This window comes from Xenopus tropicalis, chromosome 2 (genome assembly GCF_000004195.4).
Source record: "Xenopus tropicalis strain Nigerian chromosome 2, UCB_Xtro_10.0, whole genome shotgun sequence".
NCBI lineage: Eukaryota > Metazoa > Chordata > Amphibia > Anura > Pipidae > Xenopus > Xenopus tropicalis.
Window position 1 is genome coordinate 134,402,493 of NC_030678.2, and position 23,721 is coordinate 134,426,213.

The 23,721-nt window shown below is 41.0% G+C and overlaps 1 protein-coding gene across 1 annotated transcript in view; it reads right to left on the reverse strand.

Moving 5' to 3' along the window:
• rubcnl (RUN and cysteine rich domain containing beclin 1 interacting protein like) overlaps positions 1–18,607 on the reverse strand; it is a 33,874-nt gene extending 15,267 nt beyond the window's left edge. The window contains 5 exon segments of the mRNA NM_001203266.1: positions 775–860; positions 3,375–3,989; positions 4,439–4,541; positions 5,780–5,875; positions 18,417–18,607. Coding sequence (NP_001190195.1) covers positions 775–860; positions 3,375–3,989; positions 4,439–4,502 — 765 coding nt within the window. The 5' untranslated portion in view covers positions 4,503–4,541; positions 5,780–5,875; positions 18,417–18,607.
• Between the last annotated feature and the right edge of the window lie 5,114 nt (positions 18,608–23,721).

Here is a 23,721-nt window from a genome sequence, read left to right on the forward strand (position 1 = left end):
AAAAAGATTTTCTGAATGTTAAAGCAAGGTAATAATATGAAACATTTCTTCTCTCCGCACACAACTGGGCTCATTTACAAGGTACAGAAACGGTCCACAGCAGTATGCCATAGGCAACACAAAAGTCTGCTTGTATTATTTTAACTTGACTGGTTGCTGTAGGTTATTATTGTGCTGCAACAAATCAGCTATAGTTGCATAAAAAAATTAAAAAAAAAAATAGAACATGGAGATACCATACGCCCAAGCTGAATAAAGCCTAAAATACAGACTATGAAACCTTCTTTTGCAATTTTTATGAATTAGACAGAAGGGGTGCACTAAATTTTAGTTCTGCACAGTAAAAAGGTTTATGCTTCAGTCCAAGCCAGCCATTATGTTTCATCTTCAAACAGACTGGGCTATATGCTGCAAATTCTAATGGAGGTACAGTTTCATCTTTACAGATGAGCATAAAAAGTATGTAAGCCGACCCTGCACATCCAGATACCCTTCATTTAGTGGCCCCGATTTGCCCACTCCCATGCAGGGCCAATGTTCGGCTCATACAGGGGGGGGCCTATACAGGCTTATCAGAAGACAGCATCAATCTTCAAACTCGTCTGCAACTTAAATCTGCTTGTATGTGGCTAGATTTGCATATAAATGGCTTATTATTATTATTATTATTATTATATTACTCCAAAGGGACCTAAGTAATAAAAAGTACATAAAAAACAGTGTTTTCAAGTCCTTCAATAAAAATCCACAAACAGAGCCAAAATTAAATCTTACATTTTCGAGATTCACTGTAGGTTCAAATGTATTTTCTGTTGACTGGTGCAGTATTTCTGTGCTTCCCGTCAATGACGTATCTAGAGCTGATAAACACACAACAGTTAAGAGCAACCGTGCAGAGATATATATATATATATATAGTAAATAGTTATCCATTAATACTTGTACCTCTCTTACAGAATTACCTGACATGTATATCGCAAACCACTAGTAACAAAATGCTATACATGAAAGATCCTTTCCTTCAGAGCATTAGAATGACTGCCTGTAGCAAAACCAAAAGTGGTACTGTTTGGAGATATCCAACATCACACTTTAGAAAGCAATGCTCACTTAAAGGCCGAATCAGTGTGATATAGGACTTTCAGCAAAATGTGAAACTGCTACTGGAGAAGGGTTTATTTTTGTGGTTCTCCCTAAACAATGTGAAACTCCTGGTCACTGCTGCCTTTGTCCTAGTGCCATAGAGTGGATTCTGAGCTTGTGGATGAATGCAGGCTAAGAATCCACCATGACTTTATAAATCTGCAAGTTGTGCCTGTACCTGGAAGCATTGCTTCAGCCCAGGGGGCAGGCACACATTGTTTTTAAGCTGGAAACTGCTCAAGTATGCAGTTTCGGGCTAAAATGCCCTGAGTGTGTCCGCACCCGTGCCGAAGCAATTCTTCCAGGTGCAGGCACAACTTTCAGATTTATAAAGCAGAGGGGCAGATTCTCAGCCTGCCATTACCTACCAAGTGCCCATTTGGCACTAGCCTTAGCTGGCTTACTGGCCAGTCATATCTTTCTCATGTCTACCCCCTCCAGGTTATTATGAACTAATCTCGACTAATCTCCCCGAAATGCCATCCCACCGGCGAAAATGTAAATTGCCGGTGGGATGGCATACACGGCAGCGCGATTTCAGTGAAATCGCGGAAGTTTCCTCTCAAGGCAACTTCCGCGATTTCACTGTGGGATGGCATTTCGGGAAGATTAGTTGCCCGCGAACAGGGAGATTTGTCGCGGGCGACTAGTCTCCCCATGTGCAAGAGCCCTAACAGGTGTGTCTTGGCTCCTATTTAGATCCAATCATTAGCCAAATCAGGACAAAAATCTGCTTGTGTGGCTAATTGCTAAACAGATATTTACATCATGTACAGTCAGATTACCTGATGCTTGAACTAATAATAAATTAATATTAAAGGGGTGGTTCACCTTTAACTTAACTTTTAGTATGTTATAGAATGGACAATTATAAGCAACTTTTCCATTGGTCTTCATTATTTTATAGTTTTTGAATTATTTGCCTTCTTCAAGCTCTTTGTAGCTTTCAAATGGGGGTCATCGACCCCAGCAGCCAAAAACTATCGCTCTGTGAGGCTACAGTTTTAATGTTATTGTTACTTTTTTTTTTTCTAACTTATTTTTCTATTCCTGTCCTCTCTTATTCATATATCAGCCTCTCATTCAAACCACTCCCTAGTTGCTAAGGTAATTTAGCCCCTAGCAGCCAGAAGGCTGTAGAAACGCTGAACTGGAGAGTTTCTGAACAAAAACTGAAATAATTAAACTAAAAAGTAATGAAGACTAATTGCAAACTGTCTCAGAATATTACTCTCTACATCGTACGAAAAGTTAACTCGAAGGTGAATAACCTTATAACATAGATCATACATATTAGTTGTTGAACATTCCCTCTGAAAATACACACCTGAAAAACAGTAGCATAATCATGTTTTCTGACTGTTCAAACATGTGTCATAGCACAGAACAAATTACTGCCTAGAAAGATGGAGGATTAACTGAAAGGATAATTCACGCTACTGCCTACATGACTAAAGCTAGCCTTAAGCTGCGGACTCCACTTCTGCGGAACAAATCGGCAATTAATTTGTAGGTGTATGGCATGTATGGGGTCTTTTTAGATGGCCTGCATGACTGGTATTGCTATAAATGATCCAGGTTAGAAAATATATCATATTATATATATATATAAAGGAGAGTGGAGCGCACCCTTTGAAAGTTCACATGCCTTGGGTGCTGGAAAAAGGGGAATATATAGAACAGAGAACTGCACACACAAGGACTTAGCAAAAAAGTGAAAAAAAAAATTTTCTACAATAAATTTTTTCACTTTTTTGCTAAGTCCTTGTGTGTGCGGTTCTCTGTTCTATATTATATATATATATATATATATATATATATATATATATATATATATATATATATATATATATATATATATATATATATATATATATATATATTTTTTTTTATTTTATACATTGCCCAAATTGTGTTATCAATGCCTCATTGTACACATGGGCTGAACACACCAATTACTTTCTTTCTTTCCCTCCTCTCAGGGAGGTGTGTCCTCAGTCACATACAGATCATTTTTGAAAGCTGCATCTATTCTAAGTTAGGCTGCAAAAACTGGTTTTTCATGTTTAAATTATTCACGTGGTTAAAGCAAGCCTTTAATGTGCTATTATTGAAAACACATGGGAACTATGATGGTGTTAAACTTAAAAATGAGGGTGATAATGATAAAATGTCTTTGTATTCAGCAACATAGGTCTTCTCTATTCCAAAAACATTAAAAGGTAAATTACCTTTAAGAATACTGGAAAAGGACTGCGATCTCCGTCGTACCAGTTTAATATCTTTACTATGCAGATCAGCAGTGCTAAGAGGCAAATCTGGTATGGCAGTTGTACAATTAATCATGCTTTGATCAAAACAGAGGCTTGCAATATTTGGTGAGGAAAATCTTCGTGCCTCCCTTTGCAGACCTGTTCCAGAAAAGTTCACTTGTGAAGTTATATCAGAGATGTTTTGACCTTCTGTACAAAGATCAGGTTTCAGAAAGGGAAGTGCATTAGCAGCAGTTGATGGTGCAGTGATTAGATCACTTGGCCCAGCTTCAGTGCACTCTGTCTCCAGGTTGACCCATGACACACTGGACCTTTTTAACCGCATGTCTTTTTGTAAAGTGGAATTAATTTGATCACAGTCAGAATCACTGTCAGAGTCATCATTCAGTTCACCACTGGTGCCGTCTTCCCAGTCCTCTAGATCACTGTCATCCTGAGGGTCTACTAATGTTGATTTGGTAGTGGTTGGGATGTGTAAAACAGAAGCAAGAATTTCCTTGATGGCTGTAGCACTGTTTGGGTATGATCCACAACTCCCTGATAATCCTATCACAGCTGGTCTGGGCAAGTCATCTGTGTTTGAGAGAAAGAAAGCACACACCTGCATTCAGTTTACAATGTTATGATATAATTTGTATTAATTCATAACATGAAAACATGCTGTCGGGACGAGGACCGCATCAACGTGCTCCTCATCCCCACAGGATTTTTAAACCAGCCTGATTTTTGACCCCATATAGGTTGGGTAGGCCTGTCCAAAGGCCCCATACACGGGCTGAAAAGCTGCCGACTGAGGCCTTTATAAGCCTATATATGGGCACCTTAAATGTTGGAATCACGTTAAATATTATGCCTATGTACTGGTTTGCAACAATGCAGCCTTGTGTTCGGGGGTACATCAACAAATCCCTCTTCCAATATCCTACATCAGGCAAAACACAACTAACCGGCTGTTCAACATTTAATATATCTGCATATCCAAATTCCAAAAAAAGGGAAAGGGAAGGAAAGAAAGGTCATACCTGTACGAAATTGAACAGTGGCCATTCTTGGAAGGATGTTTAGGGGTGAACTTGGAATATCCATGGCCTTCACCTCTGTGAAGATGATACTGATTTGTGTTACCTGAAAAATAATTCTCTATATTGATACAACATTTGTGCAACTTCAGAGTTTCAAGAAAATGTGAATCACTTTCTGAAGGCGTTCCACACACACACACAAAAATTAGAATCTGACGTTGAAATGGAATCCTAAAAAGTAGTTGAGCTTTGTATGTGTTTTTGTATAATATTTTGCAGTATTGAATAGCCATGTTGAACGGTAAAAATTTTTTTTACACCAAAGTCACACAGGAAGATAATTAGTGATGATTACAGTTTGGTAGAAATAGGTTTGATTCCCAAGGGGCCATACAAGCCTACTTGCCCCAAAGAAAATGAAAAATATTTCTAACATATACATGTGGCAGCTACCAAGTTCCATGTGGGATATAAGCCTAAAGCTGCTCAAACTTCCAACTATGATGCCTAACAGCCATGTAGAGCCGTTACAAGAGACCAATCATGCCAACCTGACTAGCAGTCAGTCTGTCCAGACTGAAAATGCATCATGTGAAAGCTAAAGAGCATTAGCAGATGAGGAATTAAGGGGATCCAGTGCTCCTTCCTTCTACCTATCAAACCCAAACAAAAGGAACAAGGTTTTACCATGACTCCTCTGCGAGTGCACAATGTGTAACAATGTGAAAAACCTTCAGTAAATAAAAAAAACCACAGCCTTTATTACTTTCATATTTCTTTATAAAATTACATGAAGAAATTTAACATGATCACAGTAATCTGTGCCTGTCCCTATCAGCCAGCTCTACTATGTTACTGGTACATAATAATTTGCGAACATCCTTTCAGCTAAGATCCTATATCTGCATATTTTAACCAATCCCCAGCCCCCAAAAAGTTGCCTTTCATAAAGCCAACAGCATATTAATTTCTCTACTCAATAGCCAGCTTTCTTCTACTTATTCCACATACCAACTCTATACCCACAGCAGTACTCTTATGCTCAAACAGACAGGGGATTTCCTGTGCACTGGTAATCTATCAACATGGAGCAGCTTCAAGAAGTGTAAAACCTACCCTTCTGTGCCTAAAGCACTGCTTTTACCTTATGAAAATGATCAAGGGACAGAAGTAGAGAAACACTAACAGATATTTCAAAAATAAATTATGGATACATATTTCCTTGATCCCCATGAGACCAAGCTGCAAAAGCTTTCAGTAAAGCCCTATTTCAGGAAATTCAGTATCACAGTAGGTATGATATTAAACAAAAATACAAGACATGAAATTGGCTCCCCTTACCTTTCTTGCATCTTCTCAGTCTCCAGTTTTATCTTTATAATACATGGTTAATGTAAGGTCATGAAGGGACATGATTAAATGCCATCAACGAATTACCTAAAATAAAGGAATGTAAACGTCTCAGTCTGAGCAGTAAACAAATTGTTCGGACAGAAATCATACATCAAATATTTGCATTTTTCAATGCCTGACAGAATGTACACCTTTCTGAACATACATCTTAAATTAATAATCAGTGAGCTGATATTTCCAAAGCAGTAATCTATGTACCATGTTACACCTTAGCCCTGTTAAAATAAAATGTATAAGAAAAGTTCTAAACCTGTTTTATAGATTATATTTTTTTGCAATTAAAGGGAACATGTAGGGTAGAAAAAGGGTGGGGTAAAAATTGCTGACTCCTCAATTTTTAAGTGCGGCTGCTTAATTTCTTTCTGCATCAATTTACTTTCATACAATTATATAGGTGTGTGTATGGCCAGCTTAAGCTGCACAGAGAGCCTCACTCCTTCGTGTCCAATTACTCTCTAAACAGAGGCAAGCAGGTATAACTTGGAAGCCACGATTCTTATCCCTTCTGAACATGAAATGGCGGTGAAATTTGAAAGCAAGTGCTGTTCTAGAGAATTGTGAGCAGTTTAGGAAACTCAAGCTACAGAATTTATTTAGTGCAGTGCTGTCCAACTGGCGGCCCGCGACCCCCCTCTGTGTGGCCCCCCACCTGTCTGGCTGCTTTGATGGCTTACCTTTGTGTAAGCTTTAAATGGTATCAGAACTGAGATTAACTGGCCCCCTGCATGGTTCACACCTCAGATTCAGGCTGTAATCCTCCTGTATTGTTTAAAAATGTAATCCCCTGTGTTGTTCACACCTTTTAATCTCTGCATTGTTCAACCCCTGCAGTGTTCACACCTCAGGCTCAGGCTGTAATCACCCCCATTGTTTACCTGTTCACACCTCAGACATAGGTACTGTAGGTACCTATGCAGGTACTGCCTGGACTATGCTACCTGTGTGTATGGCACACACAGGGAGCATAGGGTAGGCAGAGTATGGCACACACAGGGAGCATATGGTAGGCAGAGTATGGCACACACAGGCAGCACAGGGTAGGCAGAGTATGGCACACATAGGCAGTATAGGGCAGGGAAAATATGGTACACACAGGCAGGGTAAGGCAGGCAGAGTATGGCGCACAGGCAGGGTATGGCAGGCAGAGTATGGCACACACAGGCAGGGTAGGGCAGGCAGAGTATGGCACACACAGACAGCATAGGACAGGCAGAGTGCTGCCTGTGTGTGCCATACTCTGCTTGCCCTATGCTGCTTGTGGGAGGTGATCCTGGCAGGGGTTTGTTGTGGGAGTTTGTTAGCAGTTGGAAATAGCCATTAAATGGTCCCTAAGGTGTGTAATTATATGCTGGGGGTTGCTCTGCTATCCACAGGGGAGGAGGAGGCATATGGAATTTAAGGGTATATCTTAATATGACATAATTCTTTCACAAATGAATGACGGTTGATATCCCCACAGTAAGGACCAAGCATTTGGGATTTTGCTGTGCTACCACCATTGTGATAAAATAGGTGTGGTTTAAAGCAGGTGTGGTTTCAAAAAGGGGAGTGGTCAAAACTGGCTTCCATTAGCGGCCCTCCACCATGTATGTTAGAGAAATTCCGGCCCTCGGCACCGCAGAAGTTGGACAGCACTGATTTAGTGCATTTTATTCTCAAATTGATGGGTGTATTCAGGTTAAATCTGGTTTTAGGCTGTATGTCCCTCTAAAGAAATTTAGACTGCAAGGTGTACAAACAACTTCAAAAGCTATTGTTGCTTTAGTGGCGTTACCTTTTTTTTCTAAACATGCATTAAAACCGAATAAACATATAAACAAAGTATCTGCGGAAAAAACAAAGAAACCTGAACTAATCAGTTACATGGTAAATAGAAAGGTTTAGCACTGCAAATAAAAACCTGCTAATATGTGACGGCATCTATTAAAGAATTAGCAGTTAGAACAATGCCTGTCCTTACATGCACTTAGGCTCCTGCCATACGAGGTGGATTCTGGGCTGGCGGATAAACCTGATTTACCGATGTGCCTGAACTCATAGCTATTGTGTCGGCCCCAGTGCAGGCAAACTGGCCTGTTACCAAAATCTGCTCCATGTGCCTGCATTCAGGCCATCGTAATAGCCCCGGGTGTAGGCACAATAAGCTTTCTGAAGCACATATAACATAAATCAGGACAAAACAAAGCAATCTTTCAGAGATCATGAGATCAAGGCAGTTGACTACCCATATAAAGAAAGATGTCTCTGATCAATCCAGGAGTCCCTAACCCATAAGCCACATTGTGTCACTGAGCTGTACCCCTTACTTTTAACTATTTGATATATTTTAATGGTTAAGTTTTAACTTGGTCTGAGTCTACGAACTAATACAGCTGTGGGTGGTGCAGTGTTTTGATCTTCTTTCTTTCTTCCTTAATTTGCTTTTTTAGAGTATGTAAGTATCCCTTTTATGAACCACTGCCTTGCTAGCCATACAACATTGCTAGACAGAGCCAGACCAAGAGTCAATAACAGCAACAGTATAGGAAATATACAGATATTAAGGTTCATGGCATTCAGTTTCCTTATATAAAAGCAGAAGGAAAATGGTTTAGAAGTCTTACATCTCTTCAGATACATCAGCAACTGCTTCAGCAGCATTGTTGTGACACAGCTGTTAATTGTGGTAAGGTTAGAAAATCACAGTTATCACAGTTGATGCTACAGAATTTCTTAATTCCATGAAGCAATAAAACTCACTGTTTGTTTTGGAACAAGTCACAACTACATCAGTTGCTGGCAGTTCCCCTCTTACTAAAATAGAAGTATCACCTTTCAAAGAATGCTGGGAATCCCTGTCTAGAGTCCCAATTGAATTAAATCCTTTAACCGCGGTAAGGACTACAATCAAGCATGTTTGGTAAGTGAATGAGCAGAAGTGTTGCAGATCCTCCTCACTATATATCTCCGTGCTATCAGATATGAAGAATTGTACATTTAGGGTTTGCCCTTCCTCTGACAAAGGTTGTGTTTTTCGCATATTAACACAGGGAAACCTGAATTTTGTACTTTATCACAACCGAATGACCATTCGGAAATATTCATCAAATGGTTCCATTTTCAGTTTTGGCCCTTATTGTGTTCCCAGACTGAATTTTTGAGTGACCACAAATTAAAGGGGTTGTTCACCTTTGAAATTAACTTTTAGTTTGATGTAGAGAGTACTATTATAAGGCAATTTGCAATTGATCTTAATTTTTTATTATTTGTGGTTTTTAAATTATTTAGTCAGCTCTCCAGTTTGGAATCTCAGCAGCTATCTGGTTGCTAGGGTCCAACCAGACAGTCATTTGAAAAACTAAAAAAAGGCATTCCAATAAAAGTGCCCGCTGTAATCCCCACTGCACAAAGCCATACTATGGTATTGCAGTATGCACATATTAAATTGGGCTCTGTGTAAATGCACATCCCACAAGTGAGACCAATAGGGACATATTTGAAATGCACAGGCTTTGAATTAGCATGCACATAGCAAGATATGGCTGCACATAGTAAGGCACCGACTGGCAGTCACTCTAGGTAAAAGCCGCCATAGCTGTGACTCCCATCCATGTCAGCATTGTTTGCCATACCTGAGCAGCTGTGCCAGTCATGCAGCTTCAAAGGAAGAAGCACTGCAGAGATGATAACTGCCTGTAAAAATCAATCAAAAATAATAAAAAGTAACAACAGTAAAGAAATTGTAGACTTACAGAGCAATACTGCTGAGTCAGTGGTAATGGCAGAATAAATATACAGTGGTGTGAAAAACTATTTGCCCCCTTCCTGATTTCTTATTCTTTTGCATGTTTGTCACACTTAAATGTTTCTGCTCATCAAAAACCGTTAACTATTAGTCAAAGATAACATAATTGAACACAAAATGCAGTTTTTAAATGAAGGTTTACGTTATTAAGGGAGAAAAAAAAACTCCAAATCTACATGGCCCTGTGTGAAAAAGTGATTGCCCCCCTTGTTAAAAAATAACTTAACTGTGGTTTATCAATTTCAATATCAATTTCTGTAGTCACCCCCAGGCCTGATTACTGCCACACCTGTTTCAATCAAGAAAGCACTTAAATAGGAGCTACCTGACACAGAGAAGTAGACCAAAAGCACCTCAAAAGCTAGACATCATGCCAAGATCCAAAGAAATTGAGGAACAAATGAGAACAAAAGTAATTGAGATCTATCAGTCTGGTAAAGGTTATAAAGCCATTTCTAAAGCTTTGGGACTCCAGCGAACCACAGTGAGAGCCATTATCCACAAATGGCAAAAACATGGAACAGTGGTGAACCTTCCCAGGAGTGGCCGGCCGACCAAAATTACCCCAAGAGCGCAGAGACAACTCATCCGAGAGGCCACAAAAGACCCCAGGACAACATCTAAAGAACTGCAGGCCTCACTTGCCTCAATTAAGGTCAGTGTTCACGACTCCACCATAAGAAAGAGACTGGGCAAAAACGGCCTGCATGGCAGATTTCCAAGGCGCAAACCACTTTTAAGCAAAAAGAACATTAAGGCTCGTCTCAATTTTGCTAAAAAACATCTCAATGATTGACAAGACTTTTGGGAAAATAATTTGTGGACCGACGAGACAAAAGTTGAACTTTTGGAAGGTGCGTGTCCCGTTACATCTGGCGTAAAAGTAACACAGCATTTCAGAAAAAGAACATCATACCAACAGTAAAATATGGTGGTGGTAGTGTGATGGTCTGGGGTTGTTTTGCTGCTTCAGGACCTGGAAGGCTTGCTGTGATAGATGGAACCATGAATTCTACTGTCTACCAAAAAATCCTGAAGGAGAATGTCCGGCCATCTGTTCGTCAACTCAAGCTGAAGCGATCTTGGGTGCTGCAGCAGGACAATGACCCAAAACACACCAGCAAATCCACCTCTGAATGGCTGAAGAAAAACAAAATGATGACTTTGGAGTGGCCTAGTCAAAGTCCTGACCTGAATCCTATTGAGATGTTGTGGCATGACCTTAAAAAGGCGGTTCATGCTAGAAAACCCTCAAATAAAGCTGAATTACAACAATTCTGCAAAGATGAGTGGGCCAAAATTCCTCCAGAGCGCTGTAAAAGACTCATTGCAAGTTATCTCAAACGCTTGATTGCAGTTATTGCTGCTAAGGGTGGCCCAACCAGTTATTAGGTTCAGGGGGCAATTACTTTTTCACACAGGGCCATGTGGGTTTGGATTTTTTTTCTCCCTAAATAATAAAAACCCTCATTTAAAAACTGCATTTTGTGTTTACTTGTGTTATCTTTGACTAATAGTTAAATGTGTTTGATGATCAGAAACATTTTGTGTGACAAACATGCAAAAGAATAAGAAATCAGGAAGGGGGCAAATAGTTTTTCACACCACTGTATGTGGCAAATCTATTGGCAGTAAAATGCCAAAATGACTTTCCTTTAAAAGGCTATGAAACCCTACATTAAAACGTGCAAGTAAGTAGCTCTAAACAAGCAATATTTATAAATTTAGTAAACATAAAAGTCTGGTAACCCTGTTTTATTAGTTATTATTGTGTAACTGAAATATTTTATTTTTTTCATGTTGCACTTCTTTCAGCCTCCTTAGTTCTTACGAAAAAATAAATCTGCAGAACTTTGAGATACTCGGTTTAACACCTGTAATGAATCTCTTCTTTCCTTTTCTGCTATTCCTTCTATATAGTGGCACCAAGGGACTCATTATACTAATTATCCCTTCTTAGAAGATGGCCTATGGCACACTTGGAAGCTTGACAGCCACAGTTCCGTCAGGGAGAACCACAACAGCCAAAACACCCTTTCCTGTTACATTTCTTGACAGTCAAGAGAATGTCAGACACGCATTCTACCTATCCACTGTGCCTGCCATAGGAAATACATCCTACTGCATAAGAAGTATACCCCCCTCCCCTTTATTCAACAGGAGTTCAATGAATACAGCTTTGCTGCATGTGTTTTTTTCCTGTTAATTTAATCAAGAAATATGTATGATTTTTGTTATTCCTTGTAATAACAGGAAGGTAAAATATAAAAGAAAAGTCACATTCTACTTTCTGGCCAAAACAGCACAACAAAAACAAATTAACCGTCCATTGAGCAGTCCTGTATTATGTTCCTTATCTAAAAAAAGGCTGCAGCTGTGAGGGGGGGAGAGGGTTTGTTTATACAGAAGGCTTCCTGGGGCACTGCTGAACTGCTTTAACAACAAATCATAGAAATGATTATGAAAAACATGGCACAAGTAAAATGACACTATGACAAGAGTAAAATGTTTCTACAATAAGAGGCAGCCACATTAATTTCCCAAATTTGAAAACAATAAAATTGCATGTCTTGCTAAGATAAAAGAGAGAGTAAAACTTATGGACAGGCACAACACAGTTCAGTGTTTTTATTAGAGTCTTTGATGAAACTTTGTGGACACAAGAAGCTATGTGTCATGACAGCTCCCACTGTCCAGCTTTACTGCCACCTAAGACAAACCTAGTAATACTGAAATGTTTCTATCAAATTACATACAAGCATGTCAGGATCATGTCAGAGTGTACCGTTACCCTGCTCTTTTACTAATGTATGTTTGCATCAAAAGCGCAAATAGAGCTGGGCGGTATGACCAAAAATTCACGGTATTTTTCAAAATTATATCGGTGTCACGGTATTGGACGGTATTTTTTTTTTCAATGCATGATTAGATGTTAACCCCATTTCCTAATAAATTAGAGAATAATTACTGCAGTATTGAAAATCAGAGTCAGGCAAGCGAAGGATCGGCAACAGAAAGTCGTAAGGTAAATCAGGCAGGCTTAGTTTCCCAGGCAAGGCCGCAGCTTTAAATACCCCCCCACGCATGCGCAGAACCAGCGCCGTCCGCGTGTCATGGACGTGCACGCTTTGACATGTACGTGCGCTTTGACGCAAGGAGGCGCGCGAAACCGGGCCGCACGGGTGAGTACCCTGACACCCCGGTATTGCGGTATCTGAAAAATGAATATAGTTTTAAAAAAAAAAACACCGGTATTCGGTATTAAACGGTATATCGCCCAGCCCTAAGCGCAAATATTTTTATATAAATAAGCTCCTCTGTAGCACTGTAGGAAACCATTAAACAGTGAGTAAAGCAGACCACGGAGTAAAACAGGCGTTGATATAAACTACGGTTTGTATGATTTTCAGACTGTCCCCGTAATTTTCGTACCACGGCGATCGAACGTTCAGTCAGACACGTTAGAAAATTTTGGACGGATAACAATAAAATCTGTGCATGTATTGGGTATCTCAGGATTTCCTTGGAGGAACTACAATGTATTCCCAGAAAGTCACTTTCATACGATTGTCTGCCAAAATTTGATGTACAGAACATCCTCTGAGTTATTTTTAAGGACTACAGTTAGTTGGTGGATATTATGCTTTAGCTATTAATAGCTTTAATGCTATAATGCTCTCAGGTGAAGGCACAATTAAAAGATTTTTCCAGTGTATGGGTGGATTGTCAGCCTGCTTGACGAGACGACGGATATCCAAGGCTTTTGCGATATCGGTCTTCCCAACGATTCACCATACACGCACCAAATATTGTATGAAACCTTATTTTGTATGATATTAGCGTGTGAATAGCCAGCTTGAGTAACTTGTTAATGCTCCTCCACTGTGAGAATTTCCATATTATACCCTTGCTTGCACAAATATTTTTCAAACTCTGGCTTTGTCTGAAAAGAGTTAAATCATGCTTACCACAAGATCTGCTTCATACACAGAATTAAGACTAAACCTAAGCCTGTGCGTGGGTAATTTCAGGAACTTGCAACTCTTTTCCGCCAAACAAAAAAAATAAAAACCAAGCATGAACATACGCAAGACCTCAGTTGTTACACTAATGGTCAGGGCTGCGAAACTGCTGTACAGTAGTATGTTTTAAGCTGGCCAAATATGAGCATATATTAGCTGCTGGCTATACTACTAACCAGGGCTGTGGAGTCGGATGCAATTTTGGGTACCTGGAGTCAGAGTCGGCAAAAAATGAACCGACTCCGACTCCTACTAAATTTAAATGGGAATAAAAAAAAAAATAAAGCAAGTTTAAATGTCCTAATTCACAAACAGTGATTATTAATTACTTCTCTGCTATAAGAATAAAGCCCAATGCACGCAGTGCATAAACGAACACGTTGAGTGACCATGAAGCATGCTTTTCATTGACTGTATGCTTCACTAAGGAGTCGGAGTCGTAGAGTCGGAAGTATAAGAAACTGAGGAGTCGGAGAATTTATCTACTGACTCCACAGCCCTGCTACTAACCCAACATATATCTGGATGGTCCCCTATTAGATAGGTTTTAAATATTCTATTGGGCAAAGCAAGCAATGACTTGTAAATGCCATCCACTCACAGCGGTATAGCTGCATAGGCTCCTATTATAATCTAATTCTTGTCCAAGTCCACTTGGAAATGCATTCAAACACCTTGACATGCATTAAAACCATAAGGTTTTAATGCATGTCAAAGTCACTTGGGGGTGCCAAGGATAAGGACAATGGAACACGGGACATTTAGTTGCCTGCATTTCTGGTTTTCCTTTCCACCAACAAAACATTCCATGTGCCATTGCCCTAAATAAATACCATGCAACTGGCCACATAAATTGATGGCCACCCTGTTTATTTAGACCGACAACCTGAATGATTGGAACTGCAGAAAGATTTCATGTTTGAACAGACCATCAGTTATCTAGGCTATCGAACCCACCCAGGGAAACTTGGCACCCATGTCCTGCATAGGCAGCAAAGGATTTCATCTAAATTTATGGCATCATAAATATGTTTTCAGTGTAGCATAACGTGTCTGTAAAAGGTTTCTGCAGAACACCACAACATAAAAACGACCGTCAAAAACCTTTTTATTTGCCATTTGAGAGGGGCATTTGTGCCACAGGGTGGTTTGTATTTGTGTGTAATATGTATGTTTGGTGCACATGCTGCTTTACTGGATATCACTGTGGAATATTTTAGTGCTAAATAATAATGAAAAGGGTGGTTAGGGGTTGGAGATATTGCTGGATCTTTCTAAAATGTGTGAGTGAGCAACACTTGGATGATGGCTCCAAGTGTTGTTCCAGCATTGAGACTGAGCATTTCCAGCAATAAGCGGTTCCATTAAACACCAGTTGGATGCTACCAACAGCCTTTTGGCAACAGCAAACCAGCAGCATGTAGGTTACACAGACATCAATTAGTTAATTCCATGAGGCCGGTTTCCCCAGCAACAAGCTGCTTGCAATGTAAAGCTGCCTTAGGTACAAAGGCACAAATGTTCTGATAGAGCTGTGGCTGTTTGTCTGCAGTGTGTGCTCACTAGTTGTTGATCCTTGCTGGAACAGGTGAGCTAAGCGGTCTTGTGACAGGTGGTTGCTGTCTGTAATTTCAATTGCTGTCTGTAATTTCAAAGCCACTGAGCTGTGGGAGCAGCCCCGCCACACGCCAGCTCCCATTTGTGCATGCACAGCCAAGCACTCCTTATCCACATATGATTCAAGACAGCAGTACAGCCTAAGTGTGCTAGGAATTAATCACTATAGGTGAGAATCCCTGCCACTCATTTATTATATTACCAACAATTCACTTTGATGTTCTCTCCAACAAACAGCTTCTCTGTAAAAATGAAATTCTGACTCAAATCTCCTCTCCAATGCAGCATCCCTGTTTCCCTAAGCCTAAGGCGTAGCTTATACTGCTTTCAGCACAGGCTGCACAGTCCTGGAGCCGGTGTGCCAACTCGGGTACATACCTAGAAAATATTGTAGAGGTCAACACCCAGAAGACCAGTAAGAAGAGGGGCCATCATTTAGGATAGCACATGGGGAGATATGTCATGGGCTATGGTTAAATCTGGGCAACTGAGGGTGACAAATCTCCCTTAGATGCTTTCCCACCAGAAATAAAGTGAATCGCCAGTGGGAAAACATTTGTGGCACGTTGTTTTACAACGTTGCCCAATGTTTTCTCCTCAAATATTCAGGGCAAGAATCTGAAAAAGAGCTCTGAATTATAGGAAGGCCGTCTCCCATAGACGGCCTTCCTGTAGACGTGCTTGAAACTTGATCCCAATTTGAACTTGTTATAATTAATCCTTATTGGAGGCAATACAAACCTACAGGGTTGAACATACTTAAATAAATTTTTTGCAGACTTAAGGTATGCAGATCCAAATTACAGAAAGATCCCTTATATGGAAAACCCCAGATCCCAAACATACTGGATAACAAATCCCATACCTATAATAATATAGTGCCACATCTGCTTCACAAATGTAAGCAAAAACCATCTATGCAGATAACTATTTCAGTTAATACAAGTGAAAATAAATGGTTTTCATTCATTCTTGTTCACTAATGCAAAAAACTCCAATTACAAACAAAGTGTATATTAGGTGTGGTAGGAAAAAATGTAAATATGTGCTTCCTTATATAACTCCTGCTCTTTCTAGACCATTTACCTAAATATTGAATACCCCCAAGCATCTATTTTCTGTAGTTTCAAATCACACCTATATATCGATTTTTCCCCTTCTGGGTTGAATTATGTCAGCCTAGAAGGCAGTAACCAATGAGCTGGTTGTGTCCTATAAGGTTAATGCCACATGGGGCTGATCAACCCCACCACTGGCATCTGCCTCCTACCTTGCTTGCACTTGGAAACATTGCTTATACCTGCCATGTGTGCCTGCACCCAGACCGACACAAAGAAATGCAAGAGTTTTCATTTTATACGAGTATCCACTGCATATGCCTGCTCTCTGGCCGACTCAATGGTTCCAGGTGCAGGCAAGGTAGGGTGCTGATGCCAGTGGAGGGGCATATTCTCATTTTTTTTTGCCCAAACTACGCTCTGTGTACCTGCACTCAGGCAGACACTGTACTTTTTAGTGCATATACACAAAGCTGCATAAGTAAGTGTATCTGCTTCTCTCACCCTGAAGAAAAACGCAGGCAAACTGCTCCATGCACCCAGGCCCTTAGGAGAATGGCATTTTAAAGGAGCGGTTCACTTTAAAGTTAACTGTTGGTATGCTGTAGAACAGTGATCCCCAACCATTGGCTCGCGAGCAACATGTTGCTCCCCAACCCCTTGGATGTTGCTCCCAGTGGCCTCAAAGCCGATGCTTATTTTTGCATTCCTGGCTTGGAGGCAAGATTTGGTTGCATAAAAACCAGGTTTACTGCCAAACAGAGCCTCGTGTAGGTTGCCAGTCCACATAGGGGCTACCAAATAGCCAATCATAGCTCTTATTTGGCACCTCTGGAACCTTTTTCATGCTTATGTTGCTCCCCAACACTTTTTCCATTTGAATGTTGCTCACAGGTATAAAAGGTTGGGACATCACTGCTGTAGAATGTCACTTCTAAGCAACTTTGCAACAGTCTTTATTATTGATTTTTTTTCATTATTTGCCTTCTTTTCTTTGCAGCTTTTAAACAGGGGTCACTGAGCCCCGAAAGCCAAAAAACTAATGTTATATTAGGCTACAGTTTTATTGTTACTTTTCATTCATTATCTTTCTGTTCAGGTCCTCTTCTATTCATATACCAGTTTCTCATTCAAAACCACTTATTCGCAACAACCATACTAGAAGTTAACTCAAGGGTGAACAACCCCTTTAATTAAACTGGTTTGCGGTGTGTAACATTGCCCCGATAATGAATAAGCAATACTTTTAAGCCACATACAAATGGGAATTGTACTCATACTGAGTTGTTGTGCGTTTGAAGACAAAAATGCAGCAGACAAAGCACCTGTATAGAACGGTGCGGCTGCAGCTAGCCACAGCAGTGACGTTAGTACCTGCACCACATGTACAAACAAAGATCACCCAGCCCCTGAGCCTCATACTGGCATTCAAGCTGCCGCTACCTGTGGCCACGACATCCTGGTAGGGACCCAAGTGTTGAACATCTGCCTTTCACCCTGCTCTAAAGACTGTTGGTAGAGTGTTCCTCTACCAGCCCGAAAAATCGTAAGAAACTAAGTTTTGTACTACTTTATCAATACATGTATGGCCAACTTTAAAAAAATCACTAAATGTTAAAAAAATGGACAGCAGTTTAAGGGTGAAGACACATGGAGATACTAGTAGCAGCTACTTGTCATGGCTACTAAAATAGACAATGCTGATCACTAACTGATAATTGTCTCTGCATGTGTTCTAGCAGAGGCAATTGTCAGTATTGTCTATGGCAGGGGATTTTCTGGTGTTTAGTAGCCGAGACAAGTAGTTGCTACTAAGTAGCTCTGTGTGTCTTTGCCCTTAAAGGTTTTGCATTCTGCTTCCTGATACAATCACCGTGTGCGCAGGTTCATAAATAAAAGCTAGTTAGTATTCATACCTTATTTCTCAGATGCGGTGACAAGATTAGGAGATTAAAGGTTTTACAATCCCTCCCCCATCACTCCGGCTGCTCCTGCTGGACAAGATCCTCTGGGGCTGCCCCACCATGGAATCTGCAAGCTCGCATGAATACAACTGTATATTGTTCCGCCCGAACTCCCCTTACCTTGTCCCCAGTCAGCTCCGCTCCTTAACGCGCTGGAACATCTCTCCGGCGGCTTCTCCGTGCGTCCCCCATCAGGTGCCACATTCACAACGAATATCTCGCTGTCCCGGGGAAAGATTCGCGTGTAAAGTAACAATCCTCATTAGCCGGCGGAAAGTTGCACTAGGTCATATAACCCTCCTCAAAACTGTCCGACACATACCCCGCCCACAGCCCGAGCGTGCTCTTCAGCTCTTGGTCCCGCCCACAGCCTGCGCTACACCTCCTGGCCCCGCCCACAGAAAGGATTTCTTCTGCACCTCCTGGCCCCGCCCACAACGAGAGTCCGCGCTTCCCTTCCTGGCCCCGCCCACAGAGTGAGAATGCGCTTTAACTCGTGGCCCCGCCCACAGTCGGATCGTTCTCTGCGCCTCCTGGCCCTGCGGCGGGAAAGTGCGGCTGCTGCTGCTGCATTATTGGGGGAAGGAAAGGTAGCTTTGGAGGCTAGGGCTCCTTTTATTTGCATTGGGTGAATGGGCTGTTAGGTCAGGCAGAGGATTTTTGCTTTGCCTTTAGACTTACAAGCTTTGTTGAGGTTATGACTCATTTAGAATCTGGTGAATGGGGCTGCAGCTTCCTAAAACTGTATACATGTTTCTTCAAACTTCGTTGCTATGCGTGATTACATGACTGCATCATAGTTGCTGGGAGGGTATAGATTAGCCATCATGTAAACAGACAGTTATAATATAGCTAAAGGAATAGTGTGGAACTAGGGGTAGGCAGAAGAGGCAGCTGCCTAGGGTGCAACAATTGGGGGGCACCAGAACCTTTCCTGCCTACCCCTAGTGCTACTTTGTCATTGCCTCCGCCGCTTGTCATTAGCGGTAGAGGCAATGACCGATCTAATCGCCGCGCCCCCCTCTGCACCTCCTCCTGTGCTTTGGCACGCATGCGACGTTCGGGGGGGGGGTGGCGGAATTGGCCGACCGGGTTGCCTAGGGCGCCCAGTCGGCTTGGCCCACCCCTGGTGTCGTGGGAAATCATGTTAATTAATAGAGTTTCTCCAGCAGAATCCTGCATTGAAATCCATTTTTTATCAGTACAAACAGATCATTTTATGTCTAATTTTGAAATTTCACATGGAGTTAGCCATATTCTTCATTTCCCAGGGTGTCACAGCCATGTGACCTGTGCTCTGATAAACTTCAGTCACACTTTACTGCTGAGCTTTAAAGGAGACATATTCTATAAAAATGATGAATCTACCAATCAATTTTACTCATATAGATATAGAAGGATTGAGCTTAAAAAAGTTGTGTTTCAGACTGATGTATTAAGAAATTCCACCAAAACCCCACTAGCCCCGCCCATCCGTTCCACTTCCTGCTGGCTAAATTCTCTGGATGTGGGGGGGGGGGGCAACGGCTCTCAGTACAGGCACTGTAGGATAGGAGCCAATCAGCAGCTAGGCTGACCTTGTTGGGAACTGAAGCCTGTCTTTGCTTGTGTGACTGCAGGGCTGTGATTGGCTCTCCCCCTCCTACTGGGCTTCTGGCAGGGACCATTACAACATGCCCACCCTTTATTTCAAACACAGACAGAGAACTGAAAGGATCTATAGGGAGCTCCAATAAAGGGGACATTTTTACAGATAGGATTAATTTTTAGCACAAAGTGAAACCAGCCCCGTATATTATTCATAATTGCCTACAAAATTAGGTTTTTCCCATTTATCCAATATGTCTCCTTTAAGTTGGAGTCATACCACCCCCCTCCCCCCCCCCCCCCCCCCCCCCCCCAGCAGCCGATCAGCAGAACAATTGGAAGGGAGCAAGATAGCAGCTCCCAGTAGATATCAGAATAGCACTCAATAGTAAGAAATCCAAGTCCTGCTTGGGACTCCTCCAGTTACATGGGAGTAGGAGAAACAATAGGTTACCTGAAAGCAGTTCTAATGTGTAGCAATGGACATCTTCTATAGATTCTATTTTACATTTTTTTCACTGGGATAATCAAACAGTGGCTTCTACTTGCAAGTCCATATTGGTGGCTAAACAGTCCTATTGTGCTTATTTAACATTTAAATGTTTTTTTTAGTAGATTTATTGAAAAAACCCTTATACTCAAAACAACAGGTTTCCCAAGCATTCTGAATAACAGATCCTTTACCTGTATATACTATTCCACCAGTGGTGTCCAGCAGAAGTAAGCAATTCCATTTTCAAAACTGCAGTGATTTACGATTGTTCCTGCTACCAGTCTACTTCTCGAATTTCCCATTTGGGTCTTCTGGAATTATAATAGGGTTTTACTGCGTCTGGAGTACTTACCCTCAATGGTATCTCCTAGCATTCTCAACTGAAACCATGATTTTCTTGGCACCTACAGTAACCGCCACAATTTGTTTTTACAAGTGAGCTAGGCACCCTGAATCAACACGAGTCACCTACGGGTGCTTCATAATGTTGTGGTCTATTGTCTCTAGGCAGAGAGCAGTTCTGCAGGGCAACAGGAAAGTGAGTGTAGGCAGTTTCTTTCCCCCAACCTTCATACAAGTAGTTTACACGAGATTTAAAACTACTAATAACAAAGAAGTAAAATAATATATTTTGTTATGTCGTGTGTGCTTTATTTTCTTGGCAGGCATACCAGTACAAAGTGCGTAAATATTTATGCGTTGTTTTGCTGATGGTTTTCAGTACTAGTATCTTTGGTACAGGAATAGATGTTTTTCAGTGTAATCATAGGTGTACTTTTCATTACACAATACTGGCTTTGCAAAAGGTTGTGGAGACTAACAGGTGAGGGCAGTGATCTCCCTAGAAAAGTGCTGTCCAACTGGCGCTCCGTGACCCCCACCTGTCTGGCTGCTGTAACTGCTTACCTATGTGTAAGCTTTAAATGGTATCAGGACTGAGAATAACTGGCCCCCTGTATGGCACACACAGGCAGCATAGGGCAGGCAAAGTATGGCACACACAGGCAGCATAGGACAGGCAGAGTATGGCACACAAAGGCAGCAAAGGGCAGGCAGAGTATGGCACACACAGACAGCATAGGGCAGGCAGAGTATGGCACGCACAGGCAGAGTATGGCACGCACAGGCAGAGTATGTTATGTACAGGCAGGGTAAGCAGCAGAGTATTGCACACACAGGCAGCATAGGGCAGGCAGAGTATGGTAAACGTTGGCAGGGTAAGGCAGGCAGAGTATGGCACACACAGGCAGGGTAGGGTAGGGCAGGCCGAGTATGGCAAACACAGACAGCATAGGGCAGGCAGAGTATATCACACACAGGCAGGGTAGGCAGGCAGAGTATGGCACACACAGGCAGCATAGGGCAGGCATAATATGGCACACACAGGCAGCATAGAGCAGGCAGAGTATGGCACACACTGGCAGGGTAGGGCAGGCAGAGTATGGCACACACAGACAGCATAGGGCAGGCAGAGTATCAGAATGCTGGAGGGTGTAGCACAGGAACTCATAGACTTAGCTGTAAATACTGTAAAAGAAGTGAAGAGACCATCAGTGTTAGAGTCAGAAGCAGGGAGAGGCCTAAAAGCTTCAGGTTTACGGAGTATGGCCATGCCTGGGCTTGGAATCTGTGGATTCTGGTAAATGCCAGAGGGGCTGCTATAAGTTGCCATAGAAAGTCACTATTTAGTGGGCAGGGGGGGAGCTGCTTTGGCCACGGTATACTTAGAATGAAACTGAATGTACTGTGCAAAATTCTGCCTCTGACATTTCTGCCCTCACTCAATACTTTAATACTTTAAATAGGCTGCAAAGCCTATTTAAAGGGGCATTGAGGAACCAGTATATGCAATATCTTAAAGCTGGCAGAGCTTTGTGAGCAAGTACTGCATTGGGTGGGATTTAAAAGAAATAGGCACAACAGTAGAGGCATATGGGCTGGCCTATATGGGATCACATTAATCCTTTATATATGTCCCAAGGCTCATTAGTCTCAGCGTGCAGATGCTTAGGATTCCTGAAATCACTTTGGCAACACTATTTTCATTGTAAGCTCATTTGCACTTCTGTTAAATGGATAATCATCAAGCTAGTAACAACTCACAGCATACATTTAGAGGTAGCTCTAATCTCACATTTTAATAAATCTGCCCCCAATATCTTCAAATGACATTTGTCATTCTGTGTTTTTAAAACCATATCGATAATCACCTAAAGTTCTTTGTAAACATAATCATTACGAAGGCCATTGGCAAAAATAATTAAAAACAACTGAATTAATAATACAATTCACATACAGTGGATATAAAAAGTCTACACACCTCTGGTAAAATGTCAGGTTCCTGTGCTGTACAAAAATGAGACAAAGATAAATCATTAAAATTCAGTCGAAAGAAGCTCCAAACACTCCGGACTTCAGATATAAAATTCCATCTTTATTGATCCATTAAAAAGCAAATACCTAATGCGTTTCGTGCGCAGGCGCACTTAATCATAGGCTAACCCGTATGTCCAAAGAGAGGTTTATATAGCGTGCAGCAGAACGTAACAATGATTGACAGCTAATTAACAATAATAAAAACATCTAAATAAAGAAAAAAAGAAAAGGAAAACAAAAACAAACAAATCATAATGCCCTTAGGCTAAAAATTAGATAATTAAACAAAAACTGTCATAGCATAAGATCAATATAGAGTCACATAACAAGTATTTATAATTCATAATATATACGTCATAATATAGAATGTACAATCCTATATAAAAAAAATCTATACAAAGTAATTCAATAAATAATCAATATAATAATTTTAGATCAAATGTTCATTATGGTGAATTGATATAGAAACAAGTATAGCAGCACAACGTCCTACAAGGAAAAATTTGCCCGATTCAAAATGTTACAAAAGACTCATTCTCATATATATCGATAGAAATAAATAAATAGATAAATACATAAAACGGTTCTCAATCACTTCTGTAAATATTGTGATCCTCCATAATCACTCCTAACGTAACCGCTCACTGTCCACTATCTTGCAGTCAGTAAATCAAGACATCTCGTCACTCAGGCTAATTCCACACTGTAGTATAAACCTCAAAAATAGCTCCGTGTACACGTTTGTCAGCTACTGTCACGATATCCAGTATAACCGACCGTCATATTAGTCAGGTCAGTTCTACACCACTATTTTTCTAACATCTACATCTCATTCCTGTGACGTTACTGTACTCACTACCGCTACTCAAGTATGTAGACCCATTCTTTCTGCATAAAGATAAACAAATCACAATATAGTGTTAGAAGCGTCAATACACAATCATTCCCAATAGTTTCATATAGAGACAC